This window comes from Littorina saxatilis, linkage group LG7 (genome assembly GCF_037325665.1).
Source record: "Littorina saxatilis isolate snail1 linkage group LG7, US_GU_Lsax_2.0, whole genome shotgun sequence".
Classification (NCBI taxonomy): Eukaryota; Metazoa; Mollusca; class Gastropoda; order Littorinimorpha; family Littorinidae; genus Littorina; species Littorina saxatilis.
Genome location: NC_090251.1, coordinates 27,560,796 through 27,573,273, shown reverse-complemented (window position 1 = coordinate 27,573,273; position 12,478 = coordinate 27,560,796). Strand labels below are relative to the sequence as shown.

General features: G+C 41.6%; 1 protein-coding gene across 1 annotated transcript; it reads right to left on the bottom strand.

Moving 5' to 3' along the window:
• Positions 1–1,738: 1,738 nt before the first annotated feature.
• LOC138971071 (innexin unc-9-like) lies at positions 1,739–12,081 on the bottom strand. Its single transcript, XM_070343676.1, has 4 exons — positions 11,971–12,081; positions 10,837–11,061; positions 6,519–7,025; positions 1,739–6,279 (listed from the first exon to the last, which is right to left on the bottom strand). The coding sequence occupies exons 2-4, from the start codon at positions 11,038–11,040 to the stop codon at positions 5,824–5,826; spliced, it is 1,167 nt and encodes a 388-aa protein (XP_070199777.1). The 5' UTR covers positions 11,041–11,061; positions 11,971–12,081; the 3' UTR covers positions 1,739–5,823.
• Between the last annotated feature and the right edge of the window lie 397 nt (positions 12,082–12,478).

The following is a 12,478-nucleotide window of genomic DNA, read 5'->3' as shown; positions in this document are numbered from 1 at the left end:
GACGTACAGCGTCTTTTCGTCGATTCAAAACTTTTTGGAAGAACAGTTTTTTACTCAGATATAAAGGAGACGTTTTAGGCGTGTACAGTGGTCGGGAAACATTAATTGCAGCTGTCTGGGAACTTTATTTCTTGCAAAGGCGTTATGCTGAAAGGAATTTTTCAGAAAGGTAGAGCGATGTTCGAACATTTAGCGTCTGCTCTCGCAAAGCGCGCTTGCCGTGTTCATTGTGACACGTCACTTCCGCCTCGCTCGCGTGGAGTTATCGTTCGTCAGTCGTTCGTCCATCGTTCATCGTGTGACGGGTCAATGGCCTATGATGTGATGTGCGATCGGCCAAAGACTGAATCACGCAACTGAATCGCGACGACTGAGTCGCATGTATGACCGCAGCTTAACTGACGACTACATTGTGAAAAAGGGAAACTGGATCACACGGGTTCACGATGGCTCACCCGGGGTAAGATAAACCACGCAAAAATAAATTCTTTCAAAATTGTTCGCTCTTTACGGAGGGCACCTAGGATGTTCTCAATCGGTGAGTGTTTAAATGAAAGGGTGTTTGTACTGTGTGTAAAAGCCTGACCGTATCTATGATGGTTTACGGGAGGCTTACTGTGCCTTTAAATTTCCGAAATCGATTTAAAAACAATTTCATCTTATTCCTTGTCTGTTCCTGATTCAAAAAATATATAGATATGATATGTTTGGATTAAAAACACGTTCAGAAAGTTAAAAAGAATAGAGATATAGAAAAGCGTGCTATCCTCCTCAGCGCAACCGCTACCGCGCTTTTCTGAATTGTTAATTTCACTGCCTTTGCCACGAGCGGTGGACAGACGATGCTACGAGTGTACGGTCTTGCGGAAAAAATGCAATGCGCTCAGTTTCATTCTGTGAGTTCGACTGAGCTTGACTAAATCTAAATGTTGTATTTTCGCCTTACGCGACTTGTTTTGTTATAAGTAAGCCCCGCCAACGTTTTGTAACATTAAAACTAAATATTTTCAAAAAATTCAAAATTCAATTTTTTGACCATTGTGAATTTTGCGATTTTTGTCATTTTTGGGGCACATTATTTCACCAGATTACGCAGATGCAGCTTTGAAAAAATTTCGAGGTATACACTATGTGTATGTCGGTTTATCCAAAAAACTTTACATTTCTACAACAAAAATTGCCAGCGCTGCGTCGACGCAAAAATGACCAACAACGCAAAAAAGCAAAAAACGCCAAATAATGGCAACTTTGAACGTCCATATCTCTGAAACTATTTGTCATACATCCTTGAAATTTTGCAACCTTCTTAGTTAGCACGCCGACTACACGCGGGCAACCAATTACATACTTGAAGTGATTTTGAAAAAATGAGTGGACCTACCTTCATAATAGAATGTGTGTGTGTGTGTGAGAGAGAGAGAGAGAGAGAGAGAGAGAGAGAGAGAGAGAGAGAGAGAGAGAGAGAGAGAGAGAGAGTTTTTCCTCTTTATGCCTCATCATAATAATCCGCAAGTGTCATATCTATCACTTTCTGCACGCATTCTTCTCGCTCTGAACGTTTGTGGTCGTCAGCCTTTCCAATCATAAAACATAAACTTAAAACACACACACACGCACATACATTCACACACACACACACACACACACAAACACACAAACACACAGGTGCTATACACACACACACACACACACACACACACACACACACACACACACACACACACACACACACACCTGGTGGTGATGTCACTTTCACTTTATGTTATTTCCAAGCAAATATCAATGGATTCCTGTCTCTCACATACACACAAGATTAAAAGCACACACAAAGGCAAGGAGTAACAACGTTTTTAGCTATACATGCGTAATATTATTTTAAGGAAGTTCAATATAGACGTATTATGACATACGTTTAGTCATGCATACGTCAAGTATGATTGAGATAAAATGAATATATAATTGGAGGCATAATATTATTATTTAAGACAGTTGGAAACATAGATCAAGTGACATGTTCATAACCACGTCCAATCTGATTGATAAATGACATGCATTTAATTAAAGGAGTAATAATCTTATAAGAAAGTTCGAAACCTAGGTAAAGTGACATACTCGTAGTAATTTTACTACGTCCGGTGCACATTTTTTTTAACATTAAATGCATTTAATTATAGTCCATTACGACTGATATAACATGCGTATATTTATAGACGTAATATCCTTATACGAAAGTTTGAAACATAAAGTGACATACCGGTAGTGCGATTTTTTTTACAAAAAAGGCATATAACTATAGGCGCAATATTCTTATTAAAAGTTCTAAACGGAGATTAAGTAACTTATCTTTATTATGTTACAATACGTCCATTATGATTACTGCCAACTTCCAAGGATTAAGTATTGACAATTGTCAGCAAGTCGACAAAAACGTGTGTGCCGGGTGTGTGTGTATGTGTGTCACGGGCACTCGACACGAGGTGGGCGGGGCTTATGTCTTGGATGTCACGTGGTTAGGGTGATTGAGTATATGTGTTGGGGGAGTGCGTGTGTATGTGTGTGTGTGTGTGGGGGGGGGGGTACGTAGGTGTGTGCGTGCGTGCATGCATGTGTACATGTGTATGAGTGTGTGTGTGAGAGAGTGTGTGTGTGTATGTTTGTGTGTTTGTGTGTGTGTATGTGTATGTGTGTGTTTATGTGATTGTGTAAGAGAGAGAGAGAGAGAGAGAGAGAGAGAGAGAGTGTGTGTGTGTGTGCGTTTTTGTATGTGAGTTTGTGTGTGTTTGTTTGGAAAGGTACGTGTGTCCGTCTGTCAATGCGCGTATTAGTGTGTGTTTAGTGTCAGTGTATGAGATTTGTGTGTGTGAGTGTGTGTGTGTGTGTATGTGTGTGTGTGTGTGTGTGTGTGTGTGTGTGTGTGAATTGGGATGAGAGAGAGAGAGATAAAAGAGAGAGAGAGTGAGAAAGACAGACTCAGAGAGAGAGAGAGAGAGAGAGACGATTTGTCCTTTGCTGGGGGTATGCAGTGTCTTGGTATTGCACTTCTACTTAATTGAACATAATTATCACGACTTCGTCAACAAGCATTGTTGGGATACACTCAACGCTTATAAGTATGGAAATCAGTTGACAATGCTATTTTAACAAGGAAATTTGTGACACAGTCAACGCTTATAAGTATGGAAACGCAGTAAACAAAGCTACGTCAACAAGGGAAGCTGAAATACACTGAGTCAACACTTATAACTATGGAAATACAGTTTAGCAGGATATGTCAACAAGCTAAGTTGTGACACGGTCAACCCTTGTAACCGAGTATGGAAATACAGTTAACAAGGCTATGTCAAAAAGGAAAGTTGTGACACAGTCAACGCCCATAAGTATGAAAATACAGTTAACAGGCTATGTCAAAAAGTACAGTTTTGACACAGTCATCCCTTATAAGTATGGTAACACAGTTAACAAGGCTATGTCTAAAAGAACAGTTTTGACACAGTCATCCCTTATAAGTATGGTAACACAGTTAACAAGGCTATGTCAAAAAGGAAAGTTGTGACACAGTCAACGCTCATAAGTATGGTAACACTGTTAACAAGGCTATGTCAAAAAGAAAAGTTGTAATAATAAATAATAATAAATGAGCATTTATATAGCGCAACATCATAACTTTACAATTATGCTCTTTGCGCTTGACACATTTAAAATTAAAACACAGTTATACGAGCATTTACATCTACATTCATAGTCAACAACGCTTAATTAAAAGCATACACCATCACACATACATTACAAAAGATTCTTCCACTAACTAAGTAATAAAAACATGAATAAAATAGGTAGTAAAAAACAAGGAAATACCAGCTGAATACCCTTAATCAAACAGAACATGTTATCAACAATGCTGAAAACAGTCCTAGATGTTTATATACATTATCACTAAAACAACAAATACACTACATGTAGCCTACTGATTGACTGAGAAAACAAAATCAGGGGTTGTATTTCTTGAAGAGGTGCGTTTTAAGTGCTCGTTTGAATGCTTGGGATGACTGAGAGTGGCGGATGTGAAAGGGGAGAGAATTCCATTGTGTGGGTGCGCAGAAAGCAAAAGTGCGTTGTCCGTATGTTTTGGTTTTGGTGTGTGGAATGGTAAGGATGCGACAGTCAGAAGAGGCACGGAGTTGTCTTGCTGGAGAATAGACGGTGAGGAGTTCAGAGAAGTAAGCAGGAGACGAGCCAGAAAAGAAGTTAAAGCAGAGGGTGGACAGTTTGTAGTCAATGCGGGCTTGAATAGGTAACCAGTGCAGTGTGTGAAGAAGTGGTGTTGCGTGATCTCGTTTTCGTGCTTTGAGAATGAGGCGTGCTGCCGAGTTTTGGACTTTTTGTAGTTTATGCAGGAGGTACAGAGGACAGCCAGAGAGAAGAGAGTTGCAGTAGTCAAGTTTAGAAAGAACAAAGGCACAGACAAGAGTGTTAGTTGTTTGAGAGGAGAGCGTGTGGCGAATGGTGCTGATCTTACGAAGCTCAAAATAAGCTGCTCTACAGACTAAAGATATATGTTTGTTAAGAGTCATGTCAGATGAAAGGGTGAATCCAAGGTTTCTAGCTGATGGTGAGAAAAGAATGTCGGTATTGCCTATTTGAACAGAAACAGGTTGTGGAGAGGGAAATGTAGTGTTCTTCTTTTTGCACAGTAAGACTTCAGTCTTATCATCATTCAGCTTGAGTTTGTTATCGACCATCCAAGATTTAACATCAGTGATGCATGTCTGAATGGTCTGGATGGCGGAATGTGTCTGCAGGGGGACTGGGTTTATACAGCTGGGTGTCATCAGCAAAAGACTGATTTAAAACAGAATGGTTTGAATCAGTGTGGAGAGGGGCTTAGTGTACATGATGAAAAGGATGGGACCGAGTACTGAACCTTGAGGAACGCCGAAAGAAAGTGGGGCTGGAGCAGACATCTGGCCATCGACAAGCACAGCCTGAGTCCTGCCAATGAGATAGGACTCAAGCCATGCTAGCGGTGGACCGGATATGCCGTTCAGAGTCTGAAGTGTATGGAGAAGCGTGACATGGTCAATCGTGTCGAACGCTGCAGAAAGGTCAAGTAGGGTAAGCACTGACACATCACCACCATCCAGAGCAGACAGAATGTCACTGATTACTTTAAGTAGGGCTGTTTCAGTACAGTGAGAAGGGCGATAAGCGGACTGAGAGTGCGAGATCAAATCATGGGTGTTCAAATATGACAACAGCTGCTTCAAAACTACCTTTTCAAAAACTTTGGACAAGAATGATAAATTAGATACAGGACGATAATTCTTCAAAATATTGACATCAAGACTAGGTTTTTTGAGAAGTGGTTTGACAAGTGCAGTTTTGAACAATGATGGAAAAACACCAGATAACAGGCTATCATTGACAATTTGAGTAAGAGTTGGCAACAACACATCAAGATTCTCAAAAAGCAGTGGTGTGGGTATGGCATCAAGTGGACAAGTTGTTGGTTTGGACTTCAGAATAATGGACACAGTTAACGCCCATAAGTATGGAAATACAGTTAACAAGGCTATGTCAAAAAGGAAAGTTGTGACACAGTCAACGCTCATAAGTATGGAAATACAGTTAACAAGGCTATGTCAACAAGCTAAGTTGTGACACCGTCAACGCTCATAAGTATGGAAATACAGTTAAGAAGGCTATGTCAAAAAGGACTCAATTGGTGACGAGGTCAACACTTGTTAGTATGGAAATACAGTTTACAAAGCTATATCAACAAGGAAAGTTGTGACACAGTCAACACTTATACGTATGGAAACGCAGTTAACAAGGCTGTTCTTTCTCGACATCCTTGGCAACCGCATCGCCTTCTTTGTCGCCAATGGTGACCAAAGGGATGGCAGTCGGGTCGCCTCTACCGCCAGTCGCCCCAGGGGCGGGGCCAGCAGATGTTGAAGGGGCGGGGCAAGGGCGGGGCGTTCCTTTGAAGACAGACCACAGATGGTTGGTCAGGTCGGCAGCAGCCACAGGCCCACAGTAGTCCGCAGTCAGGGCCAGCAGCAGTCTCCCGTCAAGACCCAGACTCTGCAAGAAATGGGCGGAGCCTGGGCGCTGAGAATCATTCTCTGATTGGCTGATGGCTGACACGTAGCGCTGCAGAGCGACGTCTTTGAGACCAGGGATGAGGAGACGCCCCGCCCACGTGAGGACGTCCAGCGAAGACAGGAAGAAGAGGACGAGGAAGAAGCAGAAGAAGAAGGCTAGTGCTTTGCTGTACACCTGGAACACAGAATGAGAAGTTGTCTATATAAGGGGCCCTTCCCTTCTGTAAAAAATAGTATTATCTCAGACTGGTGAGAAATTTGTTTGTGATGTAGGCCTATATCGGATCATCAAACAACATATAAGATCACACACACACACACTCACACACACACACACACATACACACACACACACACACACACACACACACACACACACAAACACGCACAAAGCACACACAAAGCACCGCTGACCTGAGCAAGAGGCATGATGCACTGTAGCGTGAATCTGTGCATACGCCCGAGTTGACGCACTGACACGTCACAGAGGAAGGCGCCAAAGGGGAGGGGGATACTGCTGTTGAAATCTCCCCCCTCGGCCTCTCCCTCCAACCCAACTGGTACCAGCTGTGGTGAGAAGACTACAGCCATCAGAATCACCTGCACGAGGGAGACAATTGCGAACATAACTTTTCTCCCAAAGGTTACCAAGGTCAGCACATTGTTGCCTCCCTTTAGCCCCGCCTGCACCACGAGGGCGCTGTCGTGCAACATCACGTGACGTCCCGAGGCGCTCTCTCGTTGGTTGTCGGCGATCGTTTGTAACAGCGCGTGCGCGTCGAGCCAGATGAAACCACTGAGCATGCGCCAGATGGTGTGAGGGACGAGGCACAAGATGGCGGCCACGCCCAGAAAGAAAGGCAGCCAATGATGATATGTGAATTGAGCTCTCGCCACAGTTTCAGACGGGGTTTCTTCTGACTGAAACATAAAAATAAAACTTTAAAAAAAATACTTTTATGTTATCGTTGATCCGGCAATTCACGCTAGACGGATTCCGAACTAGATAACTAATGACAGCAAGCAAAGCTCTGATTTCTAGTTCTCTAGTTCGGCAAACACAACAAAATATCCATAATCTTGACCAGAACACACAAATCACAACCACTCTGGAAATATTGCTAAGTTTTCTGGCTAAATCTATAACTGAAACTCCGGCTAATACTGCTGCACGGTCTTGACAAACCCTATGATAATACTCTGGTTAATCTGCTCAATTTTTATATTTAGTCAAGTTTTGACTAAATATTTTAACATCGAGGGGGAATCGAAACGAGGGTCGTGGTGTATGTGCGTGTGTGTGTGTGTGTCTGTCTGTCTGTGTGTGTGTGTAGAGCGATTCAGACTAAACTACTGGACCGATCTTTATGAAATTTGACATGAGAGTTCCTGGGTATGAAATCCCCGAACGTTTTTTTCATTTTTTTCATAAATGTCTTTGATGACGTCATATCCGGCTTTTCGTGAAAGTTGAGGCGGCACTGTCACGCCCTCATTTTTCAACCAAATTGGTTGAAATTTTGGTCAAGTAATCTTCGACAAAGCCCGGGGTTCGGTATTGCATTTCAGCTTGGTGGCTTAAAAATTAATTAATGACTTTGGTCATTAAAAATCTGAAAATTGTAAAAAAAAAATAAAAATTTATAAAACGATCCAAATTTACGTTTATCTTATTTTCCATCATTTGCTGATTCCAAAAACATATAAATATGTTATATTTGGATTAAAAACAAGCTCTGAAAATTAAATATATAAAAATTATTATCAAAATTAAATTGTCCATTTCAATTTAAAAAACACTTTCATCTTATTCCTTGTCGGTTCCTGATTCCAAAAACATATAGATATGATATGTTTGGATTAAAAACACGCTCAGAAAGTTAAAACAAAGAGAGGTACAGAAAAGCGTGCTATCCTTCTTAGCGCAACTACTACCCCGCTCTTCTTGTCAATTTCACTGCCTCTGCCATGAGCGGTGGACTGACGATGCTACGAGTATACGGTCTTGCTGAAAAATGGCATTGCGTTCAGTTTCATTCTGTGAGTTCGACAGCTACTTGACTAAATATTGTATTTTCGCCTTACGCGACTTGTCTTGTTTAATCTCAAACACTCTGGCAATATTCTTTATCTTGCTTAATAATTTTAGACGCTCTTAAAATACTGCTCAATTATGTTGCTTAATCTAAAACAATCTGTCATGCTGCTCAATTATCTTGCTCAATCTCAAATACTCTGGCAATACTGCTAAATTATCTGGCCAAATCTCAAACACTCTGGTAATACTGCACAATTATCTTGCTCAATCTCAAATACTCTGGCAATACTGCTAAATTATCTGGCCAAATCTCACACAAAACTCTGGTAATACTGCACAATTATCTTGTTCAATCTCAAATACTCTGGCAATACTGCTAAATTATCTGGCCAAATCTCACACAAAACTCTGGTAATACTGCACAATTATCTTGTTCAATCTCAAATACTCTGGCAATACTGCTAAATTATCTGGCCAAATCTCAAATACTCTGGCAATACTGCTAAAGTATCTGGCCAAATCTCAAACACTCTGGTAATACTGCACAATTATCTTGCTCACTGATCTCAGATTTGTAGTGTCGATCTTTTAGTTTTAGGCCGACAGATTGACTCATTGTTGGCTCACGTAAGTGTAGCCTATGCGATCGTAACTTTGTCTGTCTGTGCGTGCGTGCGTATGTGCGAGCGTGCGTGCGTGTGTATGTCTGTGGTAGAAACTCTAACATTTGAAGACATCACATTACATTGACGTCACATTATGACGTAAGAGGGTTAGACGTCACGCGAAGGAAGTACTGAAAGTCTCGGTCATTATTATTTTGAGCGGGCCGAGACTAGTTGACAGTCGTGTCCCTGTAAGTAGGCTACATGCAGACAGACAGATCTAGATCTAGTGTCTCGCTTTCTTGCACAGTTTCACCTATGCTCTTTCTGTGTGTGTGTGTGTGTGTGTGTGTTTTTGTGTGTGTGTGTGTATGTGTGACGGAGTGATTGAGTTTGTGTTACTGTTTGTCGATTTCTTACGTGAGCCTTGATGGCTTCGCCTCTTGTTTTGATATCGCTTGACGCGACGTGTGCACTTTTGATAAAAACTGCAATGATTGTTGTTTTACCTTGTCTATGAAGCTTTAATTAGCTAATGACAATAAAACACCAAAGCGTCTCTCCCATGCTTACTGGGATTTTGCAATTGATGCACTAGACCCTGTGCTAAACATTAATGTTACTACAATTCTCGCTCCAAACTTGAACTTATGACCAGCAGTAGACGGGTCTTGATACTGACGGAATAATGCAGGGATTAAACCGAATAGTAAGTCATATTCATGCCAAACGAAATTTGAAGCGGGCGAACTTAGCACTGAGTTTGACTCAATTTTACGGACCAACTGGCTTAATTGTAATCAGAGAGAAAAAAAAGTTGGACCCTCACTAAGCCCAAACCGTTGGTAATAACGCAGACGTGATGTTTTTCTGCGAAATTTAACCGGAAGTCACCATTATTTTAGGGGTAGGAAACAAGTAAAACTCCAACGAAAGAGAGGTCCATTCTGTTGCATTATAGTTTCATGGCTGGAAAATACAAGAAGCATGATGAAATCTGTTTTATTTATTGCGACCAGTTCAGTCCTAGTTGGAATCCAAACTTTCTAGTTTCTATATTATGATCTCAAGCTTCGGTCCATGGAAAGGAGCCCAAAGAATGTTCGCGAAATTTAAATGTCTTTCCGTGATATGATTTTTCGTTTACGTCCCTTATTCCTTCAGTGTAAGGGCCTGTTTAGACTGTTCTATATTTTATTTATTTATTTATTTATTTAATTTTATTTTATGCAATTTATATCGCGCACATATCTCAACCACGGATTCAAGGCGCAGGGATTTATTTATGCTGTGTGAGATGGAATATTTTACACAATATATCACGCATTCACATCGGCCAGCAAACCTCAAGCCTATTAGGGCGAGCATTCACCTTTCACGGCCTATTATTCCAAGTCCGGGTTTATGGTGGACATTTTTTATCTATGCCTATACAATTTTGCCAGGAAAGACCCTTTTGTCAATCGTGGAATCTTTAACGTGCACACCCCAATGTAGTGTACACGAAGGGACCTCGGTTTTTCGTCTCATCCGAAAGACTAGCACTTGAACCCACCACCTAGGTTAGGAGAGGGGGGAGAAAATTGCTAACGCCCTGACCCAGCCAGGGTCGAACTCGCAACCTCTCGCTTCCGAGGCAAGTGCGTTTACCACTCGGCCACCCAGACCCTTTACCGTGCATCCTCAAGTTCCTGGGTCGTGGACGACCCAGAGCCTCACAAATGTGTCTGTATCTCTAAAACTATTGGGATGTTTGATTGAGACTTCATTTAATCATCAAACACTATAGAACCTTCACATCGACCAACGTTTAAAGGATTATCGTGGTAAACAAATAAATAAACAAAGACGGCATTTGAACTACAAAGTCCGGATGTTGTGGGTGGTGGACGACCCATATGGAATTACAGAAGGCATTTTACGGTGTTTATCCCTATTCGAATGGCGTACGACCCATTCTTTTTACGTTGAATCCTTCTGTAGAAAGTATGGGTCCTACACGACCCACATCATCCGGACTGAGTACTCAAATCACAAGCGTCACCTCTCTTCCAAAGCTGCTTCAAAAATCAAAAAGGTCAACACGTACGAACGGCGTGAAGATGGACTCAGTAAGAAAACAACTCTGCTGGGCGAACGAAGCTTGTGACCCAGTGAACTCCGAAGGAACGTGGCATGATATCGGCTGTGTGACGTAGCGCAGTGCGAGTGACGTCACAGCCGCCAAAGCCAGCGTCATCGCTGCCCACTTGGTGAGAGCAGTCTCCGACAAGCTGTAGTCGTTGCGAACCATGGTGATGTCCCGATCAGCAGTCTGAAAGCAAAAAATCCATTGTTTTGTTTAAAGTGGATTCAGGAAGTAATGGCGATAGACATGGAATGTCTTTGCGGTGTGAGAAATACATTAAACGGAGAGGACATCCAAATTATTGTAAGGGCAGAGTTTCTACGCGCTTGTGGGTACTTGTGGTTGTGTGTGTGTGTGTGTGTGTGTGTGTGTGTGTGTGTGTGTGTGTCATGTGTGGGAGTGCGCGCGTGCTGTGTTTCTCTCTTTATGAATTACAAAAATATGTTCTTTATTACATGTATTATGTGGAATTTATGTTGCGATTTTCCATCATCATCATCATCATTATCATCATCAAATCAACATCATCATCATCATCATCATCATCATCGTCATCGTCATCTTCATCATCTTCATCATCATCATTTACACCATATAATCATTGTAAGCATTAGTGTAAACGTTGGTATTGTGTGAATTTTACCGTCGATCACTTTAGCCTACATGTGTAACCTCAATTAACATGTTGCATGTTTCGCTTTTGATTTGTATGTTGCTTACTTTGTCATTTTGTTGTTTGTGTTTATTTGCTTATTTGCTTACTTGTCAATTGTTTGCTGGGTCGTTCGTTTAATTTGTTTATTTGTCATGTTGCTTTACTTGTTTATCATTTATTAGACATTTGTATTAGAAGTAAGGACCGGTTGTAAGAAAAGGCGTCGCCTTAAACCTCTATCCTTGAAAAATAAAGTTCCATCATCATCATCATCATCATCATCATCATCATCATCATCATCATCATCATCATCATCTCTTTCTCTCTCTCTTTCTCTCTCTCTCTCTCTCTCTCTCTCTCTCTCTCTCTCTCTCTCTCTCTCTCTCTCTCTCTCTCTCTCTCTCTCTCTATCTCTCTCTCTCTCTCTCGCTCTGACATACCTTCTGGTTTTTGTACGTTGAACGAATTAAACACGGAAACGATATTCCCTTCTTCACATCGAATTAACACTGAAAACCGAAACAGTTTTTGCTTGGAATGTGCTGTCGGAAATGTGGTCGCTTGGCTGTGGTGCGTGACATTTTAGCAGGGATTCTTGATACATGGCATCAGTATTTTGTGTAATTGTGCAATTATTACCAGTCAACTTATCCAAATGGCATTGCCATTCTGATGGAAATGTCATACGACTCGAGCCTTGTTGGTAAAAGGTACCTTCCTCGCCGCGCGAACGATCATGAGTACCATTTATCCCGTCGTTGGGAAATTCAGGTCGCTTCCCATCAATGGAAAGCTAGCAGCAACAATTAACATTCGTGGGTGTGATCAGCCACCTGTACTTCAGTGCAGAATGGCCGAGGTATTTTACGTGTCACAGTGGTGACACGCGAGTGGGACATGGATACCGCCTGCGCATAAAGTGCATCCCGGCACGGATTCGAAACCGTC

Bases quoted from the DNA above. Each gene is read 5' to 3' on its own strand.
- LOC138971071 (XM_070343676.1), bottom strand. From the start codon at position 11,040: ATGGTTCGCAACGACTACAGCTTGTCGGAGACTGCTCTCACCAAGTGG. The intron at 7,026-10,836 runs GTACGTGTTGAC...TTTATGTTTCAG, and splicing joins AGTCCATCTTCACGCCGTTC to TCAGAAGAAACCCCGTCTGA. The intron at 6,280-6,518 runs GTCAGCGGTGCT...TCTGTGTTCCAG, and splicing joins GCATCATGCCTCTTGCTCAG to GTGTACAGCAAAGCACTAGC.